Source organism: Cygnus olor, chromosome 2 (assembly GCF_009769625.2).
Source record: "Cygnus olor isolate bCygOlo1 chromosome 2, bCygOlo1.pri.v2, whole genome shotgun sequence".
Classification (NCBI taxonomy): Eukaryota; Metazoa; Chordata; class Aves; order Anseriformes; family Anatidae; genus Cygnus; species Cygnus olor.
The window spans coordinates 110,399,835-110,427,563 of NC_049170.1; the positions used below are offsets into that span (position 1 = coordinate 110,399,835).

The 27,729-nt window shown below is 44.4% G+C and overlaps 1 protein-coding gene across 1 annotated transcript in view; it reads left to right on the forward strand.

The window, feature by feature from the left end:
* The first annotated feature begins 13,169 nt into the window (after window positions 1-13,169).
* Window positions 13,170-27,729, forward strand: part of COLEC12 (collectin subfamily member 12) — a 98,069-nt gene continuing 83,509 nt past the window's right edge. Inside the window, exons 1-2 of the mRNA XM_040550176.1 lie at window positions 13,170-13,381; window positions 23,679-23,729. Of these exons, the coding sequence (XP_040406110.1) occupies window positions 13,375-13,381; window positions 23,679-23,729 (58 nt within the window). The 5' untranslated portion in view covers window positions 13,170-13,374. The remainder of the gene's footprint in view (window positions 13,382-23,678; window positions 23,730-27,729) is intronic.

The window sequence follows — 27,729 nt, forward strand, 5'->3', positions numbered from 1 at the left end:
AAACTGCCTCAGAGCATCCTTTCGGTATTGCCACAAGAGTCCCACACCTAATGTGCATTAACCTGGGCATATCTCTAACAAGTTCTTTCTAGGGCATGGCTGGTAAGGTTAAGGGAGAGAAGATGACTGTCAGGAGCAACTGACAGTCTCCAAGCTGGACCCACTGCTGAATGTAGCAGATGAGTCAATAGTAGCAGAGTAAGGCTGAACAATGCCTTCTTCTAATAAGGTCTCCCAGGCCTTTGAACCGAGCAGTAATGGTCAGGGAAAAAAAAAAAAAGAAACTCTCAAAAGTGGGAAACCTAGATGTATACAAGCCCATGGAAGCAGATAGGGTTTGCCCAAGAAAAGGAGATTGTTATGATGTGTCATTGCACATCATCTTTATCATCTTTCAAAGGTCATGGAGACTGAGGAAGTATCCAATGGCTGGAGAAAGACAGATGTTGCATCCAACTGTAAAAAGGGCAAGAAGGACAATATGGGAAACTACAGGCTTGTAAGCCTCATTTTCATCTCTGAGAAAATCCTTTAGCAAGTCTTTTTGGCTTCTGGGCAGATAAAAGAGGAGAAGGTGACTGGGGACAAAGGATAAATCATGCCTGACCAACCTCAGTGCCTTATGATGAAATGACCATACCTGAGGATGAGGGAGCAGCAGTGGACGTCATTTACCTCAATTTTAGCAATGCTTTTGACATGGTCTCCCACAGCATATTTAGTTTAAAGATAGGATGCTGTGGTCAAGGTGGGTGGACTGTTGAGATGGGTGAAAAACTGTCTGGATATCCAGCTCAAAGAGTAGTGGTTAATGGTTCCACCCCCTGTCTAGAGACCACGTACAAGTGAGGTCTATCCTATTTCATACCTTTGTTACTGACCTGGAGGAGGTGATGGGGTGCAATTTCTTGAAGTCTCCAGGTGAAACCTAACTGTGCACAGGAGCAGTGCTGGGACCTAGGCAGGTTGGAGGAATGGGCCAACCAAAATGTTTTGAAATTCAAGAAAAAGTAGAAAATTCTGCACATGAGATGGACTAACCTACTGCAATGGGATAAGCTGGGCAATGGCTCCCCAGGGGGCAGTTTTGTGGGAAGGGCCCTGGAGGTTATGGAGGACAGCAAGCTGAACAGTTGCCAGCAGTGTGCCCTGGCAGCAAGGAAGGTTGTAGTGTCTTCCTGGGCTGCATTAACAGGAGGACAGGCAGCAGATCAAAGGGAGTGACTGTCCTCTTTACTTGGCACTCATTAGATCATATCTGGACTACTGCAACCAGTTTTGAGCCCTTTGGTACAAGAAAAGAAGGTCAGCTAGAGCCATTTCAGTGGAGGGCCGTCAGGATGGTCGGGGGCCCTGGGAGGAGAGCCAGTGGGACCAGGGCTGAGACAAGAGGGCGTAAGGGGCTCCTGTCAGCAGCCCCTGGTACCTGCGGGGAGGTAACGGAGAAGATGGAGCTGGGCTCTCCATAGTGGTGAGTGGTGGGAGAATGGGAGATAATGGCATGAGTTGAAGTGAGAGAGGTTCACACAGAATATAGACAGAAATGGTTTCACTCTGAGAACAGCCAGGCAGCAGCACAGGTTGCCCAGGGAGGCTGTGCCATCTCCATCCTTGGAGGCTTTCGAGACCCAGCTGGGCAAAGCCCTGAGCAACCTGGTCTGATCTCACAGCTGGTCCTGCTTGGAGCAGGAGGCTGGACCAGAGACCTCCTGAGGTCCCCTCCAACCAGAATGATTCTGTGTTCAAATTTTGTTATACAAGTAATTTTTGTTCTTTGATACTTCTTTAAAACATTTCTGCATATATTTCAAAATTTGTTTCTTGGCGAGTACTTTGACAAGATCCATTTACTGAATAGAAAAATGGGGCTTTATTGCACAGGCAAGTATCTCAAAGGGAAAAAAAAAGAACATTGCAATCAGACCAGCTGCCGGTTACCAATTTTAAAGTATGTTATAGAAAGTAATACAACACAAAACCAGTAACCTTAAATTCAGAATATTAAATGGCAACAGAAGAACCAAACTCCTCTGTACTTGAACCTGTAAATTGCCTCCAGGAACAGGAGTCAGGTGGTGCCTCTAGTGCCTTGTCTTGTTTTCATTGCCTGGGAAATGTTTCTTGCTTGCACTGCATATGGCACATGAGCTGAACAGTGTCTGCTGCTGCTTTGTGCTTCACACTCCTCCCTACTCTTGTGGTTCACCATTGCCCAGAAACCCCAGAGATCTCCAGATCATAAGGGAAAGGTTTGAATGAACAGGTGTTCACATACTTGTTCTGCAGTTCATGCTGATTTTGGCAGGTTTTGACCAAAAATTGCTCTGTCAAGGAGTATACCTGGTCTCTTCCAGTGAAGAAAACAGCATTACAAATGGCAGACTGCAACCTCTGCCCTTCAAAGTTTTATCTTATCAATGCATAGCAGAACCCTTCCCTCTCCATCACAACTGTCCCTGCAGCAACAGAGCTGGCAAGTAATATGGAGCCACCAGAGGCTTTGCTCTTGGTGTCTGTGCTTTTTCCTCTCTGAGATCTCTCCTAAGTTCGCATCCTATAGCTTTTTCCCAGGCCATCCATCAGAACTGCTTGCTCAGAAAACAATCCCTGCCAACTACAGCCACTTAAGGTTGATCTCCATCTGCTTTGGGGCTTTCCCCCCAGGTCACCCAATTTCACAAGCTCTGCGCATCAGCCAGGCTGGAAAGGGGGCTGCAGTGGGCAGAGAGCTCAGGGCCTCAATATGCTTTCTGAACAGCTGCAGATGTGTTGCCAGATCATAAGGGAATTATTTTCAATCCCAGTACTCCACTGGAGCACCTGCATTGAAACGGGCTAATAACAGTGCTTGTTTGCTGAACATTAAACCGAAACGCATGGAATATCCTGTCCACATATATATGAGACTCTGCAAACCAGCTGCATGTTGAGAAGTCATCTTTCAAGTAGAGAAAAGGATGGTCTATCTTCTGTCCTGGTAGGTCTGGATGGCTAACGTAAGACCATCTGCCAAGAAAGGTGGTGTCATCTGTCATAAGGCAGTGGGTAAATATGAAACTGGGGAGGACATGACTGGGGACCAGGAATTTCTTTTAATAATCTTTTGCTCAGTTAGACTTGTGGGTAAGTTTAAGTGGATTTCAGAAAGATATGAGTGCACGTATGTCATTTCTCTTACATTTCTCAAGTAAATGAAACTGACTTCTCTGCTGGGGACAAAGTTTTGCTGGCCTTTCAGAAAACCTGACAGCCTGGAGTGACAAGAGAAAGGCAAAAGTCAGTTTGTTCCCTCATGTCCTTTCCATAGATATCTCCAAACACATTTTGGGCTCTATCTTCCCATTACAGGACTGCATGATAGATGGAAGATTAAAATCTCTGTCCACCATGGTCATTCTTTCTTCATTCCTCAACTGTTTTTGGCCTTTTACTGAAAGTTACCCAATACTTTCCATTATAAGGGCCTTAGAGCTTTGCCAAAGTTCAGTCATTCTAGCTGTAATTTCTCCTGCTGGCTGGATGCCTCTGGCTGATTTTGTCTGGACCTCTTTTGATAATTTTTTTTCAAAAATTTTCAGTCATTTCCAAGAAAAAACCTAGGGGAAAATGTATATATTGTTGCCTATGTCAAAAACTAACAGACATTTTGTTTTAAAAACTCTAATTTCCCAGGCTTTGGAGCACAGTCATGAAATGTGGTGAGTAGGTGATCTTTGCATCTGGAATGGCCTTTCCACTTTCCCAGTGGAAGTCTGCAGAGCGTAGAGGCAAGATGCAAACCACAGAGTTGTATAGCGAAGAAGACTTTGAGTCTTTAAGAGCTCTGAGTCACTTGTTTTAAAGGTCGAAGAGTGTGTATGAGGGACAAGGCAGAAAAGGCAGGGGAAAAAAAGAAATTATTGTTTTCAAAGCTGGTGTCTTCAGTGCTACAGAACAAGACTGACTCTGCCAGAGGGTTCCTGTGTGTTCCCCAGAGAGTCACTCTGTGAGTGACTGTGTGGGGTCTGCTTGGGATGGAGTTCATTTTCTTCATAGCAGCTCATGCAGTGCTGTGCTTTAAGTTTGTGACCAAAACAGTGTTGATAACACCAGGGTTTCAGCAAGAGCTGAGCAGTGCTTGCACAGTGTCAAGGCCACCTCTGTTTTCCACTCTGCCCCTTCAACAAGTAGGCTGGGGGTGGGCAAGAGGTTGGAAGGGGACACAGCCGGGGTGGCTGACCCCAAATGACCAAAGAGATATTCCACACCATATGGCATCATGCTCAGCAAGAAAACAGGAAGGGTTTTTTTCCAAAGCTGGTCAGAGACTGACTGGACATTAGTCTGCTGGTGGGTGGTGGTGAGTGATTGTGTTTGCATCATGTTTTTTTTTCTTTTTTTTCTTTTTTCTTTTCTTTTTCTCCTTCACTTATTAGACTGTCTTTATCTCAACTCACAGTGTTTTCTCACTTTTTGCCTTCCAATTCTCTCCCCCCTTCCTCTGGGCGGGAGTGAACAAGCAACTGGGTGGGTGCTGAGCTGCTGGTTGGGGTCAAGCCCCCACAGCAACTCACCAACAACCAGCTCTTCCTAGTTTGTCACTACCCATGTTTTTCTCTACAATCCTGACAGGAATCCTATGGTGTCATTTGGAAGGGCCGAGTACTTACCCCTGCCATGGAAGTCAATGGGATCTAGCCTGTGAAATACTGTGTATGACTGTAGCTGGATTGCAGAGTTTGTGCCATCTGCAGCACACAAATGTCCCAATCTCTCCATCATCCACACGTGAGATTTGGCTCAGAGTATGTCAGGATTGCTTTCTGTAGGTTTCACAAACATGGAAAGCAGGGAGAGGAAGAGCAGAAGCAGCATAATGTGTAGTTGAGTTTCATGGATTCTCATGGAGTTGTGTTTAGGGCTTTTAGCCAGCCTTACCAAGTAGAAGGTGGAAGGTGCCCTTGGGTCCATAGCTTAAACATTGGCTATAACCCTGAGTACCCTGAGAAATCAAAGAGTTTAACATGATGCACTGCCTACGAGAGGACAACTTTTAATTTTAGTCTTACTGTGGTTCAGTCCTATAAAATGGAGGTAATAATACTCCTTATTGCTTGCAAAGACATTTGCAAAATGTAATTAACATTTGTGAAACATACAAATGCTACACTGATGATAGGCATGGAGGAAATCAGTAAATTTATCTTCAGAGCAGAGCCCGAATATTAAAGTGAATGGGACCCAGAGGAACAATGAAGAGAAGATAAAATACTGAATGGGTGTTCACTAAATGGGTTTAGTCCCTTCTCTGTACTGAATAAAAGTGAGTACACTACAGTAACCTAAAATCCATATCAATACTTTTTATCAGCAGGAATAAATATGTCTTGTCAATAATCCCAAACACATTCAGGTAAATTAAGGTCACATGGGCAATCTTTCTTCTGACATTTGCTAGCTCCTGAGTGCTTGATTTCACAACCTCGGAAATGTTCTTTGACAGTAATACTTTGTGTATGGTATTTATGAAGTTTGACAAAATGAAAAAGATATGGGATGTCTCCAAAGCTGTAATTAATAATTCAAGTGAATATCTAATGCCATGTAATCTATCTGAAAGGAGACAGAAATACTTTGTTGGAAGCAACTGTTGATAACACAATCTCAGAAGCAATATGCAAGGGACTATTTATCACTACCTATCATTTGATTCATCTGTTCCCTTTGAAGACTGTTCAGTCTAAAATACAAGACCAACATAAATGTGGTAAAAAAAATATAAATAATAAAAATACTTATTAGAGTGGCTATCATTTATTGTCATTTGGCTATCATTTATTGTCATTATACCCCAACAAGCAAAACTTCAAAGGTTCAACAGTCTCTATAAACAGTCATTTACATACATTACAGATGTGTTCTACGTAGTAAGCAAAATACTTTACATTTGGAATCATGGTGTTCCCAGATTTTCAAAGTTTTTTTTTTCTGTACTTTTTGAGCTAAACTCAGAGATGAGGAGTTGTAATTCAATATTCCCTTGGACCTACTTACACCCACTTGTTGAAGCGTCAGGGAGTCCTAGTGGGTGTAACTCACATGCTGAAGAGCCAAAATACGTTGTAATAACATTAACTTAGTGGAGGGAGGATACACTGTCTTTTTATTTGCTTTTCTTGCTGTGTTCATCTCCTGTGGCCAAGCAGTGTACAAGGCATACTCGCTTAGCATCTGTTTGACTCTGAGGCCTGAGGTGAGAGGTCAGGAAGACCATAAAATTAGCTGTGCTATGTGGATCTACACTGGCATAACCAATAAACTTTGGGAGAGGACACACCTGAATGCAGTGTCATGCTGGTGTCTGATAAAAAAATAGGCTACACCAGCTCCCACTCTCTCTAGTGTCAGATGGCCTTACAAAGACACCTCTGCACATCACCTTAACTGTAGGAGAACTTGCACAGCTGTACAGGAGCATGCAGAACATGTCCACCCATCTGTGAACTGTAGATAAAATGCATGGCGTGTAACCAGAACTGTAGGATGCTCCTCTGGGCTGAAAGAGCTAAATTCTGATAGGAGATTGCTGCTTGCAGGCTCCCACTGAAGATAACCAGAAGTGGAATGTCACTGGCATTTGAAGAGCCTCAAAACATGGCAAGATCTTTACCTCCTTCCATCAACATGAGCCAAACCATGGCCAGTATTATTTTGGCATATTCCAGCCAAAGAACTGACACAAACAGACCTTGGGCAGTGAGAAATTATTTCTGAGGAAATCAGAATTATTTTACTTTGTGTGTTGAAATAAATCAACACTATGAACAAACAAAATGTTATTACTAATCTATAAAAAGCTACTTCTGCAAGCATCCTAATAAAATCTGGCATTAATTATTTGGTCTTGGTTTTTCTGTCTTCAACAGTTAAGCATTCTAGCAGTAATGGAATTACTTTTTATTATATGAAATCTTGGTGCACAAAACTCAATCAACTGTAGCAATAGCTACAGTTGTTTTCAGTAATTTTGACAAAATACTGTGCAAGGAAATTGGTCTATAAATTGCCAGAATACAATTTCCCAAACTTTTTGACCTGGAATTAATCACCCTTCATTCAAAATACAAAACAAGAACAACAACAACAACATAACAATAATGGTGTGTTTCATCAAATATAAAAAAAATATGAAAAATAGCAGTCCATAAATATTGTCTGCAGGTAATAGTCATAACTGTACTTTTGTTTGCATTACAGCAGTTTGTTTTTCTTTAAATGTAGGGCAATACAACCATCCAGTCCATTTTAGAGCCCTGTCATGCTATTCCTACAGGAAGTTCAGCTTCTGAAAGAAAAAGATCACAGCAATCAACAGAAAAAAAAAATGGCACGTGGGCCTTCACATGATCAACAGTCAAACCATACCTAGAACACATACCTAGAACAAAAGTCTGTCTCTCTGAGTAACTTTGGCTTACTTAAAAGATAACCAGGTGTTTTGTTGCTTTCAGAATTTTCTTCAGCTTCCCAATTAATCAAAACAGGAAAAGGAAAACAAACAAACAAACAAACAAAAACTCACTTGTCAGAAGCAAGTCTAGATAAATAAATACTTTCAAATTATGATGCTAATTACCCAGAATAAGAAAAGGCTCATCTGTGGATTTAACAGAATTATTAGTAAATAACTTCAGCATTTGTTCCGGATCATTTACAAACTCATTACCCAGATCCAAGGATAATATCTTTGCTCTGGGCACAGATCCAAAATGGTCATTAACAACAATATGAAATTGTTGTGGAGAAAAAGATTTATCATTAAAATATGTTATAATACTCAACTCTTACTTTTCAAATGCACATTTTGTATTGAGCCCAAATGGTATTTACTTCAGACAAATGATCTCCCACATATGGTTCCTGCATCACATGCAATTCTTTTCAATGATGCATTCAATTTTTCTTCAGGTTTTTGTATTTAATTGTTGCCCTTCACATTGCATGTGGGCTCAGGCAATTAGAAGGCTGCCATTCAAAGAGAATGGCACACATACCTTTACATGCATGGACCACAGCTTCCAGCATCTCTCTAAGATGCACCAAATAGCTTGTGGTTGGAGGAGTGATTCTGAAAAAAAATAAATAAAAATTTTTGGAGGCTGGCCTACAGGAAAGAGCCAGGTCAGAGTAATGGACTGTCGTGAAGTGGAATCGGAGTGAGCAAGAACCATGTATGTTTTGTTCTAATATCACTGCAGCGATTTTTGCACAAATTGTTCAAAAATACAGATAGGAAGATAAAATTAACATCTTTTCTTTTGAATCGCTGGCAAATTTCAACATGTTTTGCAGAGTAGAAGTGAGTGTGAAATCTTATAAATGAACTTATTGCTATTCAAGAGAAGACTGTAGCAAGGAAAACATTACCAACTAACACCTGGTTATCAAGTGCTTAAGGTCACACTATGCCACGGCAACTGTCAAGTTCTCACTTGGGTACCTCATTTCAGCATTCCATTAATAAATTGTAATAGTTTTGTGTAACTGAGGCATTAAATTTTCTAAACAAGGACAATTTGTTTAGATCCTGTAGACCCTGGCTGCAATGAAGGATCGCTTTGTGACAGGCTGCCATGGCAAATTTGCAGTAGCACAATGTTAGATTATTGCTATTGGATAAAAAAAACAGGCTTCATAATTTTTGCCCTCAACTAGAGTAACAATAAAGTCCCTAGAATGAAGTATTATTGTGAATATAGATTTCCCTAGAACACAGCCTAAATACATGCAGGCTCTTAAAAAGGAAAGAATAAGAAAATATGCTTGAAACTGTTTCTGAAATCAGTGAGTTTAACCAGAGAGGCAGTGGAATTGTGTTTGGTAAATGCCATGGCTTTGAATGAAACTTGAAAAACATAAAAGAGAGTATAAAAAGCTCAATATGCAGGACTGGGGACAATGCTCACAGGGCATGGGAAGAGAAAGGGAAAGATGCCCAACCAACAGGACCACCACACCATCTAGCTCTGAGCGGCCCCAGTAATGCGATCTCATTCCACCCAGCAATGGTTCAAACCCTAGAATCTGTGATGCCACTTCCAACAAAATATTCCTGGCAGGTTGGCTGCAGGAAGTGCCATGGGGACTGCTGTGCCTCTGTCAGCTTTGCCTGCTGCAGTACTGTCCTCCTGTACCTTCACTGTATCCTACACCAGGGGACTCCAGCAGCCCTATAGAAAACTGTAGCCCACAACCCACCGCCCAAAGGTAGGATGGGGTGGTCGTAGCCAAACTAAACATAAGACAGGTCTCCTTTTGAAGTACTCAGACCATCATTTTTAGAGTGCTCATCCCTAAGAAATGGACATTTGGGGACATCTGGGAAGCTGTGTATGAAGGCAGTTGAAACAGAAACAGTGGAGAAGAGACTGGAGAGCAGAGTCCATTTAGGGATAGGGAGAGACATGCTCTTGCTGATTTTTAAAGCCAATGTTTCTACACTATTGTACTAATTTTACACGAATGGGCAGCTAAGAATCACCACACTGCTCTCTCACTTTCCCACCTCAAAAGGACAGGGGGAGAAAATACAATGGAAAGGGCTCAAAGGTTGAGATAAGGACAGGGAGATCGCTCAACGATTATCGTCACAGGCAAAACAGACTCAGCACAGGGAGATTAGAGAAATTTATTGCCTATTACTAACAAGCTAGAGAAGTGAGAAACAAAGAAAAACTAAAAACACCTTCCCCACATCCACTCTCTTCTACCTTCTCCCCCAAATGGTGCAGGGGAACAGGGAATGGGGGCTGCGGTCGGTCCCTGACGCTCCATCTCCACTGTTCCTTCATGGTCACTCTCTGCCCCTGCTCCACGTGGGGTCCCTCCCACGGGATGCCGTCCTTCCCAAACTGAGCCTGCGGGGGCTGCCCACAGGCAACAGCTCTTCAAGAACTGCTCCCACATGGCTCCGTACCACGGGGTCCATCCCCCAGGAGCAAACTGCTCCAGCACGGGTTCCCCACAGGTGGGCGGCAGCTCCCCTCAGACCCCCTGCTCCTGCGTGGGCTCCTCTCCACGGGCTGCAGCTCCGGCCCGGGGCCTGCTCCTGCGGGGGCTCTCCATGGGCCGCAGCCTCCTCCAGGCCACATCCACCTGCTCCACCGGGGGCTTCTCCACGGGCTGCAGCGTGGAGATCTGCTCCATGTGGGACCCATGGGCTGCAGGGGGACAGCCTGCTCCACCAGGGACCTCTCCACAGGCCGCAGGGGAACTGCTGCTGCGTGCCTGGAGCACCTCCTGCCCTCCTGCTGCACTCACCTGGGGGTCTGCAGGGCTGGCTCTCACTCCTCTCTCCCAGCTGCTGTTGCACAGCAGGCTTTTTTATTTGTTTGTTTGTTTTTCCTTTCTCCAATCAGCTGTCCCAGAGGCCCAACCAGCATCTCTCCCTGGCTCAGCTCTGGCCAGCAGCAGGTCCCTTTTGGAGCCATCTGGAGCTGGCTCTGATCTGACATGGGGCAGCTGCTGGGCTCTGCTCACAGAGGCCACCCCTGCAGTCACCCTGCTACCAAAACCTTGCTATGTAAACCCCGTACAACCATGCCAATTTGTTTATTTGGTTGGTTTTGGGTTGTTTTGGGTTGTTTTTTTGTTTTGTTTTGTTTTGTTTTGTTTTGTTTTGTTTTGTTTTGATCTTCCAGAATTCTCCTGTTTCTTCAAACTGTGTTTGATGAAGAGAGTATATGCTCCATAACATTGCAATCCATTGACATTAGGTTCATTAATTATGCTCGATCAACTTCCCCCTCTCCAACAACCATCAGCAATCTGGTTTCCCCTTTTGTGGGTTCATTAACCCTAGGGTTGATAAGGGTGGTGACAGTGTCTAACAGCTCTACCTTCTTCTGTCAGACAAAGATGAGTCAGTAGAAAGAAGGAACACTTCAGAAATAGAAAAATAAATACTTGGGTTTAGAGGGAAAGTTTGACACATGAACAAGAGTGAAATGCATCGATGAAAGTGAAAACAATAGAAGAGTTCACAGCTCATCTGAATTTCTTTGCTAGCACAGAGTTTAAAATTTTATCAGTAGAAGATCATCAACCATTTTAATATATAAAGTATTTATAAGAAATTTGATGTGAAATACAAGTTATATGAATAAAAGAGAATATAGAAGCATAATTTAGAAATATGAAGTTTCCCACTATGTCTGTAATTATTAATTATAGTCACAAGAATGGAGGTAGATTTGGGACCTAACGGATCAATCATAAATTTCTATATTAATTCAAAATACTAATAATTTTTCTTTCAGCTAGTAAGGAACACATTTTCCTCAGACACAGCAGTTCACAAGTCACAGACCCGTTAAGTCTCTGCAATATTTGGTTGCTATTGCTTGGTTCACTAAAGCTGATCTCTGAAGAGTTAAAAGTGTTATCAGTAACGGCTTTTGAGGAATTTTCTAAATTCCTGCACATTCCTGCTCCTTGTCCGTTCCATGATATCACAGTTTTAAAGTAATGTTCCTTTTCCTTTTCCTTTTCCTTTTCCTTTTCCTTTTCCTTTTCCTTTTCCTTTTCCTTTTCCTTTTCCTTTTCCTTTTCCTTTTCCTTTTCCTGCATTCCTTCAGCACTTGGCTTTCAAATAGAAGTAGTTTTCCTTTCGAAAATGGGGCTTCATTGTTGGATTCATCCAGTCCATGAAAATTAATGGAAAGATTTCTACTTGGAAACATATCCATGGGCTTTGGATCAGAGTCAGGATAGTTTTGTAGTTTGTGAAACTGAACAATATTGGTTCTGCAAAACAAAAACTGTAAGTTAAATTAGGATCCAAAATAAAACACAGAAGTGACCAAGCATTAATTGGTCCTATAAGCATTCTGAGTGCTGTTGTCCTAACTCAACACTCTGCTACAGGACATCCTTAACTACCTCATGACTCAGATTTTTGTGTTTTACTAATGACTTGTACCAAAAATAGATATTCCAGTCAACTACCAGTGTGCAAACTAAAAGCTGGGTCAAGTCTCTTTGATATCTGAGCCCTGCTTTAAAGTAGCAAATGGCTACAGCAGCTGGTGCACAAGTATTTTCAGCAACACCGCACTGCAAGAGAACAGGTACTGCTTCTGAGACAGCAAAACTCGCTCAAGTGATTGTCAACACAAGGTATCAAAACAAATGAAGGGACTTGAATTTCTAAATCCAGGCTTTAATTTTTGCTCTACAATGGTTACTGTTTGTGATTTTAATCCTCTGTTCCTTGCTCAGGTGAGATCCTACCTGAGAGGTTTCCAATGCTGTTTGACCTGGTGTTAAAGTAATCCTGAGATACCGCCCCATGACCATTGCGGTACACAGTGATCCCCACTGGAGCCAGAGACCGGCTGAAAAAAACACACAGCACAAACACTTCTTTGGGCATCTACCCATTCAACAGGCTGTGATACCTCTAACTGCAAAGCTGAGGCAAAATTGCCTGCATCTCCTTTCTGCACCGGGAAAGCCTCTCTGACACCTCCACGATTTCGTTCATCCCCTGAACAAAACGGTGCATGTTGCTCAAGCTCTGCTTCATTGACACTGATGTTAGTCGTTAAAGCTGGACCATAAAGTGTTATCACTGTCTTCAAAGACTAAAAAAGAGTACGTTTGCATAAAATCACAGTGTGCCTTTCATGCAAACAGGAGTCAGTAGATGATCCATTATTCCTGGCAGCTTCCACAACTTGAGAGATAAAAGACGCCCGGCCTGTCTGTCCCCGACCCCACAAACATTCACACAAAACCTTCAGTCCACGCACCACACACGACCCCGTGGAACTCAACAGGAGCCAGCGCCAGGCTGAGCTTGGCACGTCCCGCAGCCCCTTCCCAACCGATGGGCGCACACCCACGGCGTTGGGCTTTCACCCAAAGGTCCCCCCCCTCTCCCTCCCTGTGGGGAGGGACCTGTGACACGAGGTGACACCAGGTGACACCAACTGACACGAGGTGACACCGGGTGACACCAGAGACACCCAGTGACCGGCGGGCGACCAGCGAGCCCCCCCCCTCAGGCCCAGCACTGCCCCGCCTCAGGCCCAGCACGGCCCCGGCCGCGGCCCCTTCTCCCCGGGGCGGGGGGCGGGAGGCGGGGCCGGGCCGCGGCTCGGCGGGGCCGGGCCGGGCCGCTCGGGGCTGGCGGCGAGATCGCGGTGCCGCCGGCGGCCGAGGAGCCACGGCGGGCGGCAGGGGCAGGGGCAGCGGCAGCGGCAGCGGCCGGGCGTGTATGAGCAGCGGCACGGCCGGCGGCGAGGGCGCGCCCGGCCCCCGGCATGGCCCGGCTGTAGGCAGCCACCCCCCGCCGCGCCCCGTCCGTCCTATGCGAGCCGCCCCGGCGCCAAGATGAAAGGTAAAGGTAGGGACGGCAGCGGGGGGAGCGCTCCGCCGCCGACACCGCACCGGGAACCGGGAACCGAGCACCGGGCACCGAGCACCGGGCGCCGGGCACCGGGCGCCGGGCACCGGGCACCGGCACCGGGCGGCCCCCGGCCCCTCACCCGGAGCGGGGCGTCCCGGTGTCTCCCCCGCCGCCCTCCTTTTATTTCCCCCCTTCCCCATCCGCGGCGAGCAGAGGAGTTTAATTTCTCCCTCTTTTATTTCTTTACTTCTATCTATTATTATTAAATTTTTATTATTTTTTTGCCGGCGTTGCGCGATGTTCGCGGTGTCGCTGCTGAACATCTGGCAGTGATTAGGTGCCAGCGGAGGCTTAAACTGGCTCGTGAAATGTATTTGGCATATTTCTCCTCGACGTCCACCGACTGGAAAATATTTGGGCTTCGCTCTGCATCTGCTAAAGCTGAAACTTCGTTTCTTTTCCTATTTCCCTCATCCTCTCCCCCCCCTTCTCCTTTTAAATGGGTGAAGCGTGCCGCTGCTGCCGGCTGACCCCATCCTAAAAAGTTGTGACTGAGGTGTAGTAGATAATAAACATGGCAAATTGCTACGCCGTAGCCCAGTAAAGATATATCGGGGGTTGCAAGAAAGCCTTCTGTTTATGAAAATTGATAGCCTTACAGCAAAAGGCAGAGAGCCCTTACACGCCGGGCGATAGCTACAACGAGAACATCAAAGGACGTTACGGAAAGTTTAGGAAGTACTGGGGAGTTTGGGAGGGTTGGGTCTCGTTTTGCTTCGGAGACAAAAATAAACTGGAAGGGTGGAAGGGAAAAAAACACAACACACACACAAGAAAATTGCTTTTGGGCACCAGTGTGCCTGTGCTTGGATTGCAGAGGTTGGTTCCAGATGCCAGGAGGCCAGTAAACATCATGATAGTTACGCTGAGTTTCCAGAGCCTGGGACACCAAATGATGTGATTATTTATTCACTTGCCAGAGAAGCTGCCCAAAGGGAGGAGAAGCCTTTTATTTATTTATTTATTGGGGGGGGAGCTGTTTCGGGGTTTTTTGCTTTTGCAAGCCCCCCCCCCCCATTTAAGTTACTTCTGGCCCTGTGACACAATCTCTCTGCAGGACCCCACAACACATTAAAAATAATGTATTTATAACGTTCTTTATTTATAAGGGCACTCGTGCCAAAAGTTTTGTCATCGGCTTGTCATTATCAGACTAAGTGTAATGGCAGGAACAAACCAAAACAATGGGAATCTAGGGATACAAGACCATGGGTGTTATCACTGAAAGCCTTACTTTCTGTTTTTGCTGGGGCTGAGACCCTGCTGGTTGTGTGGGGGGAGGCAAAGGGCAGAGGACAGCAATAATGTTTTTGGGTAGCCACGTGCTGTGATGCGTGGCACCTGGGACCAGGGTTTGAATCCACTGAAACCAGCAAGTGTTTTGCTGTAGTTGTAAGCGTGTGTAGGACGTGGTCTGGCACAATATGACTTCTGTCTCCTTCTGCTCTGCCTCCGGTGCTCTTCTTTGCAAAGTGGAGAAGTGGTGTTTGGAGGGGCGATGTCACCCCTGCTGTGAGCACGTGCTGACGCCCGCACCCTAGCAAGAGGGAGATGCTTCATTCTGCTTGCTAGCCTTTGCCAGTCGGCTTCCCTGAGAGCGATCACAGCCATCTTACTTCTTTCCCCCTGCAGAATTACAGAAATCAGTAATAAAACATGTAAAAAAGAACATGACTGTGCTAATAACCAGAGAAATGAAAGCCTTCAGACAAATCATCCGGTCAAGTGCCATTGCCAGTGTTACGGAAGCTATAGAGCCAAAGCAAATTTTGACTCCGTGTTTTCATTTTCTGAGTGCATATTTATTTTTTTTCACATTTTCTCTTTAAACTTGATGGTGGTGATAATTGTAGGACCTTAGAAGTCAGTGTAGCTACACATTTTTCTCAGTAACAAGATGATCTGTTGATTGCAGCTGCCCCTGTATGTACCCTCTCTGGATAACAGAGGAATATCTAAATCATTACATCACTAAGTATCTGTAAGGAATAAATTATATTTTCCATTGCTGGGATTTGTAAAGTGTTATGTTTTAAATCAGTAAAATAAATTGAGGTTTATGCTTAATACTCTTGCAGTTTTACTTCCAGCAAACTACACTGAGCTCACAAACTTTGTGATACATTTTAATGATAATTTATGTACTTTATAAAGGGATTCAGCTGCTTTAGGGTCAGGTGTGTCTTTATCAAATGATAAGTTTTCTTCTAAGTTTTAGTTGTGTATTGGGGTACAAAGCAGTATTTGTCGCCTAGGAAACAAATGAAAACAGCTTCCTCATAGTCAAACAGCACCACATGTTCAATAACACTGGGCCTGATTTAAGGCAGGGAAACGTGTTGTTCTTTCTATATATCCGTGGTATATTTCGTAATTTTTATTGTAAACCAGATCTGTACTCAGTGCAGGCGTGGCTGCTGTGGTTTTGCCATTTGAAATGTGGATTTTGTTTGGGCAATGACAGACTACTGATGACACAGTCAAGGTGGTTCTTTGGGACTCTTGCTCCGGGGTGGCAGCAGTGCTCTGCGGTACGTGGCTAAGGCAGCCCAGCTGCTTCTTTCCACTTATCCTCCTCCGACCTCTTCCTCTCTGCCCGAGCAGGCACCTTGCTGTACTGCTTGTAGAGCGATGGTCGTGGCAGAGAAGAAGTCATCTGTGTTATACTTGGGAACGAGAGTCTGACCGAATACCCTGTCCTGTGCAGTTTGTCTCGTTTAAAAAATAAAAATAAAAATGTATGGAGTGAAACGACGGGAGGTTTGTCCTTGGTTGTATGCCGCTGCAATCAGTAAAGCCTCAGAAGTGGTCACACCGCCCAGTTTTCTTAGCGTGGATGCCTCAAAGGCAGCCATATCTGCTTCGTCCAGAGAGTTTTCAGCGGACCAAAGCTGGTCCTGTATACCTGTTTGCCTTACACAGCGTACACTTTACCAGGCAATTAATAGGAGATCAACCCAGAGTACTAAAACCACCCCCTCTGTGTTTTAACCTAGAGCCTGGATATAATCTATAGGTGAAACCTCTGCTTTCAACACTTGAATGTGCATGCAAAATTCTCCTGTTCTCTCTTGACTGCCTTGAAAAGTCTTGAAGTAAATAATCTCTTTATATGATGTCTGCCTTCTTGATACATTTTGTCTTTCGAACCATTTTGATGCCACTGCTGTTTTTAAAGAATAAAGCTAATTTTCAAATGCTGGAGAAATGTGTCTCTCTCCCTCTCTAATCTTCTTGTGCACGAAATCAAACAAATGGCTGTCTGCAAATAGGTCTTCCCTGGATAGAAACAGCAAACTGCAAATTTCAAAAAATCCAGTCCAGAGCATTTTGCAGAAGCCAGAAGGCATCTGAAAAACAAGGATTAGAAGTGGAGTGATCCAGTAACCTTTACTTACTCCAGTTATAACAGAGTTTATATGAATATAGTGACATAAACATGAAACATATGCAAAAGCTCTGAGTGGTGTGTGTTGGACATGTCACAGGACCCTACTACAGAAGTTCAAAGGCATGAGCAGTTATAATAAATGTGTGATACAATGCAGAACAAATCCCGAGCAACGCTACCATACAGCCAGTGTATCCTGAATTGGCTGGTAGCAATAGAGGATTTTAAATATGTGTATGAGAAAGATGATCAGGCATGCATGTGTCAAAGGATATTCTCCTTAGCCACATAGATGGAAGAAAGCAGAGTTTTAGAAGCTGTGAAACTACAAGGGAAATCTGTTACTGCACAAGTAGAAATATGACTGTACAACAGTAATGGCTCTTAAGCAGAATTAGCATATAAGTTATTTAGTACGGGGTTATTTTTGGTAAGAAGTTGTAACTGTGCATCTTAGCTTTCAATACTCTACTTTCCCAGACACGTAGGAGCAAGAATAGCACTGGGGAGTCGATCTGCATGAGGAAGGCAGTTGTTTAAAATCTCTTGTGGCTCTTTCTTCTGCTGCTTTGGAGAAGAGGAATTTATTCTAGGCTGGTTTCGCTACAGCTGAGAGCTGAATAGAGCCCTTTTTGTCACGGCCGCTTTACGCTTGGTTTACATCCATACTCAAAGGCCATTGTTTTCATAGGTTCAAACACCTTTGCTGGCTTGGCTAGCAGGTAGGGAGGGAAACAGTCTTGCACGGTCATACAGGGCTTGCAGAGCAAAAACAGAGTGAAAGAAAGAAAGAGAACTGGAAGAAATGTCAAGGATGAAGGCAATTCAGCACTGCGAAAGATGTGTGCCCAGTTATCTTCAGATTCACAAAACACTCCTTATCCTGAGGTTCTCTCATATCAAAACAGAGATTTCCCCCACTGGAAGCAAAATAAAGGCGCTTTTTAGCGGGCACTGAAAGTGAACATGATCCTCCTAATAATCTGAGTGTGGTCTGTGCGAGCGAGGGTTCAGTGTAAGATGAATTGTCTTTGGAGTTTGACTGCTTCCACCTAAAATTGCAATCCCTTTTGGTGCATAAATTTGAGGTGAAGACTGGGACGTCGCTAGGAAACAAAGTGGATGACTTATGGGAGGCAATATAGAAGTATGTTGTTCAGGAATGCATATGCTCTTTTAATACTCTTGTTAATTGCCTCCTCCAACATGCAGACAGGGAGGCAAGAGTTTTCAGCGCACTAATGAGAACAGATCTGTTTGCCCTTAAATCATTACACTGAAATATGATATGATTTAAACCTTTAACTTCTAAGGTCAGCCCTCTGCACCGTGCAGCTGGTCCTGGCCCCAGCAGTGCAGCATTGCTCTGTAGCATTCATGGGCTAACAAGTTTTGTTCAAGAAAAGAAAACCATTTATTCTCTTCATTTTGTGCCTAAAAAGCAAAACTAGAGTCATGATTCTTATACCTCTGAGTCTCTTAATCTTCTGTCTCTCACTTTTTTTTTTTTTTTTTTTTTGCATTCTTACTGTGAGCTCTCACATTTCTTGGGCGTAGGATTTGGGGTGTACACCAAGACCATAACACTGAAATGCACCCACTTGCCATGACTGTTTTTTTTGTTTGTTTTATGCATGTGGTAGCTGATGAGAGATGCAATCCTAGTCTTGGGTTGTAAATCTCAAGAGAGGGTCTGTGATCTGCGACCTTGCCTCTTGCTTTATTGCGCTACAGACAGCGGACCAGTTCCCAGATCTGAAGGACAGGGGTGGGGAAAAGCCTCAGTCTCGTTGCCAGGATCCAGGCTGAAGCGACATCCCAAAGGATGCTTGGGGATGCGTGGAGGTGGGCTCTCTTCCAGGGCTGCCTCAGCTGAACCTCTGCCTCAGCTTCTCCAAAGACCCGCTGGAGCCGGCTGCTCTGCAGATGCAGAATATATATAACCCCTGTCCAAAGGAGCTCTCTCAGAGAGGAGGCAAAGCACTGGATGGAAAAGAGTGGTGCTGAGCTCAGAGCCAGCCATGGCAACATGTCGGCGCGGGACTGCATCAGTAGGGAAGGGTTTTCAACGTGGGTTGGGTTTTTATGAGGGAGAGCTTGTCAAAATGGAAGGGAAAGACTTGAATATGAAAAGCGTCCATAAGGAAAAGGGAATGGAGAAAATCACAAGAAGAAGACAAGTGAAGTGAAGCATCTGTGAAGACAGAGAGGTTACAGCCCATTAGCACAAGTAGGAGACTGTCCAGAGTAAAAGCTATGAAAACCAGTGCAAACCAATTAGACTGATGAAGTCATCAACATCTGAAGGCTGCAGCTGCTTGCCGTGCTTCTGCTGGCTCAGTTTCACCTCTAGGTCAGCACTTTGAATGTAGGCTCCGTTAATAGTGACCAGAAATGCATATAAATCTGGTCGCTGCTCAAAAAGCTTTTGAAATGTGATATGAGAAAGATATTGGTGCTCACTGTGCTCTTCTGTCTGAACACATGTTAATATTACAGAAACCTCACAAGTGGACAAGCCCAGTGAGAGGGATGAGACGGAGAAGGTGGGAAGAAACAGCTTCAGGACACTGCAGGCAGTCCCTCCAGCCACCCTTTTTGCACCCATATGAGCAGCATTCTGCGTTGATGCTGGTTTATGGGATAAAGAGAGGAATACCATAATGGAAAAGAAAAAAAAAGGCTTCTTGATAACATTATAATGAATTTTACAGAGTTGCACTGCTATATAACTATACAGCTCCCATTAAGCTGCTAGGAAATGCAGCACCCTAACGATTAAAGCTCTTTGAGAACGCACATTATAGAGAGATTTATTTTAAAGTAAACTCTTATACTGGATGTCATTGTTGCTGCAAATTAGTCTCACAGTCCCGAGTTCCCAGCATGGTACTTAGGGGTAAGTTGTAATGCGCTGTAAATCCAGTTTTCAGGGGGTTATAAATTAGCTTCTAAAATCTGAGGTGAAACTTGGCACAACAATTTTCAGCCCGGATGCCTCCTTCTCTCCTGAAATATATTTCCATGGATTTTGAAATTTAGTATGGAACATTTGTGTCTTTCCTTAATTAAAGACTTTAAACAAAGGTTCCTTTTTTAACCCGTGTTTACCACACAGAAAAGTTGTAGGAATAGTTGAATGCTGTGTGTCTGTAGCCAGCACACAACCCAGCATCTCTATAGTTCTGAGGTCTACTGAGGTTCAACATGGCCAAGTGCTGGGTCCTGCACTTTGGCCACCACAACCCCATGCAGTGCTGCAGGCTTGGGGCAGAGTGGCTCGAAAGCTGTGCAGAGGAAAAGGATCTGGGGTGTTGGTCGATGCTGACGTGAAAATGAGCCAGCAGTGTGCCCAGGTGGCCAAGAAGACCAATGGCATCCTGGATTGTATCAGGAATAGTGCAGCCAACAGGAGCAGGGAGGTGATCGTCCCCCTGTCCTCTGCTTTGGTGAGGCCGCACCTCGAGTGCTGCGTTCAGCTTTGGGCCCCTCACTACAAGAAGGACATCGAGGCCCTGAAATGTGTCCAGAGAAGCGCTACGAAGCAGGTGAAGGGCCTGGAACACAAGTCCTGTGAGGAGCGGCTGAGGGAACTGGGGTTGTTTAGTCTGGAGAAGAGGAGGCTCAGGGGAGACCTTATTGCTCTCTACGACTACCTGAAAGGAAGGTGTGGGGAGCTGGGGGTCGGCCTCTTCTCACAGGTAACCAGTGATAGAAGTAGAGGGAATGGGCTCAAGTTGCGTCAGGGGAGGTTTAGGTTGTGATTTAGGAGAAATTTCTCCTCAGAAAGAGGAGTCAGGCATTGGAACGGGTTGCCCAGGGAGGTGGGGGAGTCACCATCCCTGGGGGGGTGTTTAAGGAGAGGCTGGATGTGGTGCTTAGGGACATGGTTTAGTGGGTGACATTGGTGGTAGGGGGATAGTTGGACCAGATGATCTTGGAGGTCTTTTCCAACCTAAATTATTCTATGATTCTATAAGTTAATTATATTGAAATGGCTGAGCAGGGTGTACTGTTAGAAAGTGACAGCTGGACACATACATTAGCAGCTTTGCAAAACACCTCCCATATGCCAAAAAGGCACCCATTAAAGGAAAGGGATAAAATGGAAACAATTTCCCTAAAATCACACCGCACCAAAGACTTCTCAGATCCTGTGCTGCTCCAGAAGGGAGTGAGCAGTGCAGTGGTTATAGGACCTGGGTAGTCCCAGGGCAGATTTAGCATCCTTTTTGGCTCCAGGCCAGCTCTCTCTTACTTGACCTCAGTGCTGACTCAGAAGTGGCCCGTGATTAATTTATTTAAGATTTAAGAACAAGAACCAGAAATTACACAGTTCTAGTCAACAGATTTTTGCTTCGCCTCTAGCAAATTAATCAAATGAGAGTCCAATTTGTTTTAGATTAAATGAATTCCCTCTGTTCACTGTGTTAATCCCCAGTTGAACTGCCTTCTTATAATTTCCACTCCCTTGAAGCATTGTACTGTAACTTATTTAACTCTACAACTGTATTTATTAGAGGTGTTGCAGTAATAATTTATAACTGGAAGGCAAGCAGTATTTGGCATTTGCACTCAGTGTAGCATGGATCTTGCCAAAATATCTCAAAGCCTTTTTTAGAGGGGATCAGAGCTCTTGCTTTGTGCTGACTACCTACAATATTTGAGGTACTCCAACTCAGCTACAGAAAGCCACTTATTTTCAGCAGTGTGCTGTAAACTCCATGTGACAATCTGTTGTAGGCCTCCAAGGAGGCTCTTGTAAACCTGACAGAACAGGAGGTCTCCAGTGGTCCTCCTCCTGTGGGGTTAAATACAGTTGGCTGCTCATGTGCATTTCTGCTTCACCCAAAGTTCACTTTTTTTTTAATGAACCTTCATTCTATTCTAGATTCTCTCTCTTTCAGCTCGCAGCTCTGTAGACCAGCCTATACCTAAACTATGGCTGGTCTTTCCAACCCTAAGGAGTAAATTCTACCTGGGACATGAAAATGGATACTGCTTTATTATCTGCTTCAAGGAGGAGTATGACCTTCAGATTTTTCACCCAGGCAGATATTCCTTGCCTGTATATAAATCTGTATCTATGTAGCAGAAATGTTGCATTCCTTCCAATCCTCTTCGGAACCAAGAAAAGTTGAATTTAAACTCAAGTAAAATATTTCAAACTTATGACTTTTGCTATGTCAAACAAAACTCTCTTACAGCAGCTGCAGCCCCATGCAACTGTATGGGCAACACTGATGTAAAAAAGTTTTTTTTTGTTGTTTTTTTGTTTTGTTTTTTAATATCAGCCACAGGTGCTCAAAACTCATGTATTTCTTCTGCTCTGATCTCTGATACTGTCTTTAAAATCAGAAGTCACAGGCGCTTGGGGTGAAGGCACTTGATGATGGCCCAGGAGGAAATTCTTGGAGATGTGGTGTGGGGTGCAGCCACAGGATCTAAGCACAGCCTGGCTGCATAAGTCAGATATGGATCAGATAAGCCACGTTGCCCTCCAGAGAAACGGGAGGTGATTGTGTTAGCAAGGGAAGGCAGGAAGCTGAGGGCTCTGGTGCTGTTATCTTTTTTTGTGCAGCTTTTATCTTTTGTGCAAGAGGGGAAGGTTTTTACAGAGTAATTCACTGTTGGGATGAGAGGCCTGCTTGTTGGCTGTTGATGGTTGCTTAGTTTATCAAGGTTTGTCATGTTTTGTCAGGTGACCTTGTCTTCAGATAAGATTTGGTATGATTGTGAGGTGCTGGATTTTTTTGGATTTCTTGCTGCCTTCAAAATCAGGATTTGTTTGTTTTGCCTAAGGAGCTTCCACTGGTTCTTCCATTTCCTAAATGTACGTCTGAAATGGGGGTCCAGCTGAAGATAGACAAGAACACCTCTGACAGTGAGTGAAATGTATAATTTCTGGTGAAGAAGACAAATTTTGAGCTGTTTTGTCAAAAGTGCTATCTGAGCAAAGGGTGAAGTTCTGCAAAATGACACATTTCAGGGACTTCTTAGCTACATCAGGCAATGTCTTCTTCAGACTTCAACATGTCAGAAGTAGGCGCAGGTCAGATTTGTTCCTGGTCGTACACCCAAGCAATTTAGACTTTGCTCAGCCTGGATGAGGACCGTATCTTTTCTTCACCTTTGAGTCTATCCTTCCAAGACTGCAATGCAAGTGAAAGCATGGGAGCAGATGGATTTCGAAGAGCAGGGATTGCTGTCAGCCCCTGGCATTTTCCACAGTGTGGAGGCAGGCTGGCACCCCCTGAGAAGTGATGCCCTAGGTGCTGATTTAAGAGAGCCCTGGAGGCTTCCCCACTACATGAAATGGTGTGTGCAGGAAGCGGAATATGTCTCTTTCTCTTCCTCCCAGAAATCAGGAATCTGAGGGCAACCTGGGCTTGGGTAAAACCTGGTTCTGGGAGCAGGCAGGGCTCTTGCTTCCCTCTGCCTCAGCAGAAGGAAGGGTCAGGTTAGCAGAAGGCGGTTGAATGCGCAAACACAAACATATCCTTTAAAAAAAAAAAAAGAAGTGAGTGTGTTTCTTCTGCTGATGCCAGCTTTTTCTTTTGTGTAATTGCTGCTGGAAGGAAGTGGAGAGAAATCGAGCTTCAGACAAAATACATTTGTGATTATTAGCATTTTGCAGCTTGGTAGCTGGTGAAGGTGAGAACAAAAGGGCTGAAACAGTTTTTATATTTATCATCTGTTTGAATTTGTCAGTTCTATGTCCCACCATTTATGGGATCTCACCTCTCTGGGCAAAGCTAGTGCATCTGTAACAAAATCTTCCCATCTTTTTCCAGTGGTAGTAGTAACCTGGTGCTGTGTCTTTCTTTCTTTCTCCAGACGATTTTGCAGAAGAGGAGGAGGTGCAGTCCTTTGGCTACAAGAGGTTTGGTAAGTGACAGCAGGTCTTTCGGCTCACTATTGCTGAGTGCTTATGTTAAGTGAAGCAACTGCTATTAAAATCTCCCTTAGTGGCAGCATGCAAACATATAGGTACAGGCCCATCATCCCATTCAGTCTGATGTCTGCCAGCAGCATGTGTGATGAGAAACGAACTGGTTAATTATTGGATCATTGCATGAAGCAGTGTTATGAAAACCATGTCCACGCTTCAACACAGAAGTGTGCTGGCTGTAAAAAAAGAGTCTGAGCCTCTGAAACATCATCTGTGCCTTCCTTAGGCCCCAGACCGATGCACGGCATGGTGTGTAGGTATCTCCAGAGCAGTTGTATGGGACCTTCTCTAGGCTCGCCAAATTCATCATGACAGCTGAGCCAAGAACTATTCTGTGTGCTGATCTCAAAAAAAAAAAAAGCATACAGTATGAATGCATTCTGATATCAAAAAACAGTCCTGGTGACAAGAATCCCTTACCACAGCTTTATCTGCTCCTGATCTGGAGGGTGTGATGATCTAGGTGTGTTTACTTTAGCCAAAACCTGGTTAAACTCTCCCATGTGGTGTTCAAGGATTGAGCAAGTTCTTTGTTGTGCCTCTGTTGATGTAGGGGAACTTTTTTGCCTGTATTTACCCTCGAACGAACCCAAAGGTTGGACTTAATATGCTGCAGAATAACCTTTTATAAACTACACCTTAAGCTAAAAATTCCAGATAGATGAAATCTCAAAGCAATGTCTATCGATTTTTTTTTTTCAATGGTTTTTCACTGAAAATGGCCTTGTTGTGTGAAGAAAGCAGGGCCATGTGTCTCTGAACAGGGATCAGCATCCTTCAAGACTGGAACGGGAGTCACTTTCATCAACCCCATTTGGCAAACAGATAGGAAAAGCAGGCTGAATTTAAAAAGAAAAAAAGAAAAATGTCAACAATTCCCTCCAGCCCAAGAGGAGCAAGGGGAGGCACACTTGTGGCATAAGGAGTTGCAGTGGCTGGGAGATGGGGATCACATTCGCATGACCTCTTCTACCCCCTGAACTACTCCACCACTCCCTGCTGTTGAGCTTTATTTTGGATAGGTCAGCCAGCATCTGTGGCTTGGAAAGTCCTGCCATACGGCTGCACATAGTTTGTTTCTTGTCTTTTTTTTTTTTTTTTTTCTGGATTAGGCCCTGGAACAGAAAAAAAATCTTGAGAAATGGGAAAAAAAAATTATCTGTTCATTTCTGTCACCTCCAGCTGAGGAGAATAAGAAATATTAGGGTTCATTAGCACCTATAAAAACAGCTTCCCTCCATGTTGCCCACTAACTAACTGCCCCGTGTCAGCATGCTCTTGCAGTGAACTGCGAGAGGTTTCAGCAAGGAGTGGGTGTCCCACTATGCTCACAGTAAGTGTAATAGTTGTTGTGACCTGATGGGGTTTCTGGGTCTTGACTTGCTTTCCTCCGTTTTTTTTTTCCTTTGCCCTGAGTAACAATATGATACCCACAAGAGGTAGGTCAGATTTATCTGCACTTCTCCAGAAGTGCTTGTGCCGTTGCTCTTTGTAGGGCAGACGGCAGGAGGAGGATGCCAGCATTTGTGGAGATACCTACAGGGCACAGCCCACCTACAGGGTTATTTCCCTCCTTTAGAAAGCCTGCTTTGGTGCGTTCCCATTTCTACAGTGATCATTGCATCTCCAGCCACCCTCCAAGCAACATCTGGGGGGAGAAGGAGCCATATGCCTTCAGCAGCGTTGGCTCCTCCATTTGGGAAGGTGATGTGCACATCTTTTGGAAACCGGAAATATGCTAACCAGCCAGAAAGGCATTTCCAGTGGAGCACCACAGGTTACTATTGGGCCTGAAATACAGCCAAGTAGTTTGAGACCAGTAGGAAGCGTTTTGCCTGCTGTCCCAGCTGGTGTTCCTTCTTGGCCCTGCATCCTCACTTGTAATAGCAGGTAATATTGGGAACATTCAGGTAATTAAAGATATTATTAAGGATAAAAGAACAAGGATAAAGGGTAAACATACTATTACTAATGTTGGTAAAGAGGAGAGATGAAATATTCCTTTCGTACCATTGAGAGGTTTTACATATGGCACTAAGGGATGTGGCTTAGTAATGGGACTTGGTGGGTCAGGTTGACAGTTGGACTTGATGATCTTGAAGATCTTTTCCCACCTACATGATTCTATGATTCTATGTTTGGAGAAGCCCAAGACGAGAACCACGCTTTGTTATGCAAGCCCTTGATAGAAGGTCATTTTGAAAGGACGCCTGTCCTGTCTGCTGGGTGGTGCTGTAGAAATCTCAGCACTTTTTGTATACAGCCACTGGAGCGAGCAGTGCTAACAGGAATAGTTATTTTGTTTGTTTCAGGAGCCATCACACAGCAGTTATATGAATATATTGTGACCAGAGTAGTCCCTGTGTACGCTGTTAACACGAGACAGGGTAGGAGGACCATGACTCAGGTGTCTTTGACTCCATCTTTTGTAAGCAGGAGGCCTTGTTTGAAGCAAAATGTGTTCCAAGAGGGAGATGGCTAAAGCACAACTTGTTCATAAAGAACATGGCTTGTGGTGAGTCACTGCTGGCAGCTGGGAACATGTGTTGGTCAGCATCTGGCACGCGAAGCCTTGACCAAACTGCTTTCCTCGAGTTCAGCTGAGGAGTTATTATTAGCTGCCTTGTTGCTGGAGCCTGTAGTTTGGTTCAAGGAAGGAAGAGATCTGTGAAGGGCAGGAAGCACTCTCAGGCAATACTCGTTTTGGGGAAGAAGCTTTTGAAAAGCAGAGTGAATACTCACCATCCTGCCAGCACGCACTGCTTCCCCTTTTTCTGAACCTTTCTGTCCCTTCTCCTCAGATAAGCTGATTTCAGAGAATTTATCATGCAACTCTTTAGTCCACTGAACTCTAACCGGTTATATTAATCCAAACACGCTAAGCACAGTAACATATTAAATAACAATCAGCACGCATGCAGACAGCCTCAAGATCCTAGGAAAATACACACCAGCATTTTTTCGCTTTTGAGTATAGGACAAATTCACTGCAGGGGGTCAGGGAGGTGGAGGAAAACGCTCTTTCCAGCTGACTGAGGCTGTTTGCTTCTTCTCAATGGATGCTCCAGATGTGCAGGGATGCTGCCAGAAGAGCACTGGCTGGTGGCTTGGCTGCCCAGGGCTTCAGGTTGCGGCAGTGAGAAAACGATGAAGCATGTTTCTTGTCACTGTTACTTCATCATCAGTCACCGCTGAGGCTGCTTTGAAGTTATCTGCTCCAGATAACCAGCTGTGCCTCTCCACTGGCAAACCTCTACTGGATTGCCAGATTGCCACCAATGTTAACCATTCCATCAATCGGAGTTTTACACCCCCTGCCCCCTCTTAGGGAGGGAATGAATGAGGAGAGGTCACAACTTGCTTTTCAGAATTACACATTTTGGGGATGCTCAGGCTTGAGAGCTCATTTTCTAGATGGTAGGTATCAGGATGAGATCTCTTTATGTTCAGGTTTTGACTCTCTCCTCTGAGATTCTAGCTCTCGTCTTAATTGCAGGCAAGGAAGTTAAAGGGAACTAATGGACTTTGAGGTGGCAGGTCTGATCTTCCCAACTTGCAGCATTCCCAGGTAATAGACATATAGACAACTGTGAATTTTGTTTCTTTATGTTAATGTGTTAGAATTTAAATCCTACACTTAACAGAGTAATTACTGTATGAATTTCATTGTGAAGTTATTCATCGAATATACATTGAATAGTTTGAAGCTATACCACAATATGAAATAACCAAAACCAAAGAGGATGGCCTTTGAACTGGTGCAAGCCCAGTTTTCATGTTCCAGAAAACAGACTTTCAAGAAATGAACTGAAAGCCTTGATGATGATGAGAAACCTCCCAAGGAAACAAAAGATAGGGCCAGAACACTGCAGATAAGCAGAAGACTAAACAGCTTGTGTGAGATAATTAGCCTGTGCCCTCAAAAAACAAAGCCAG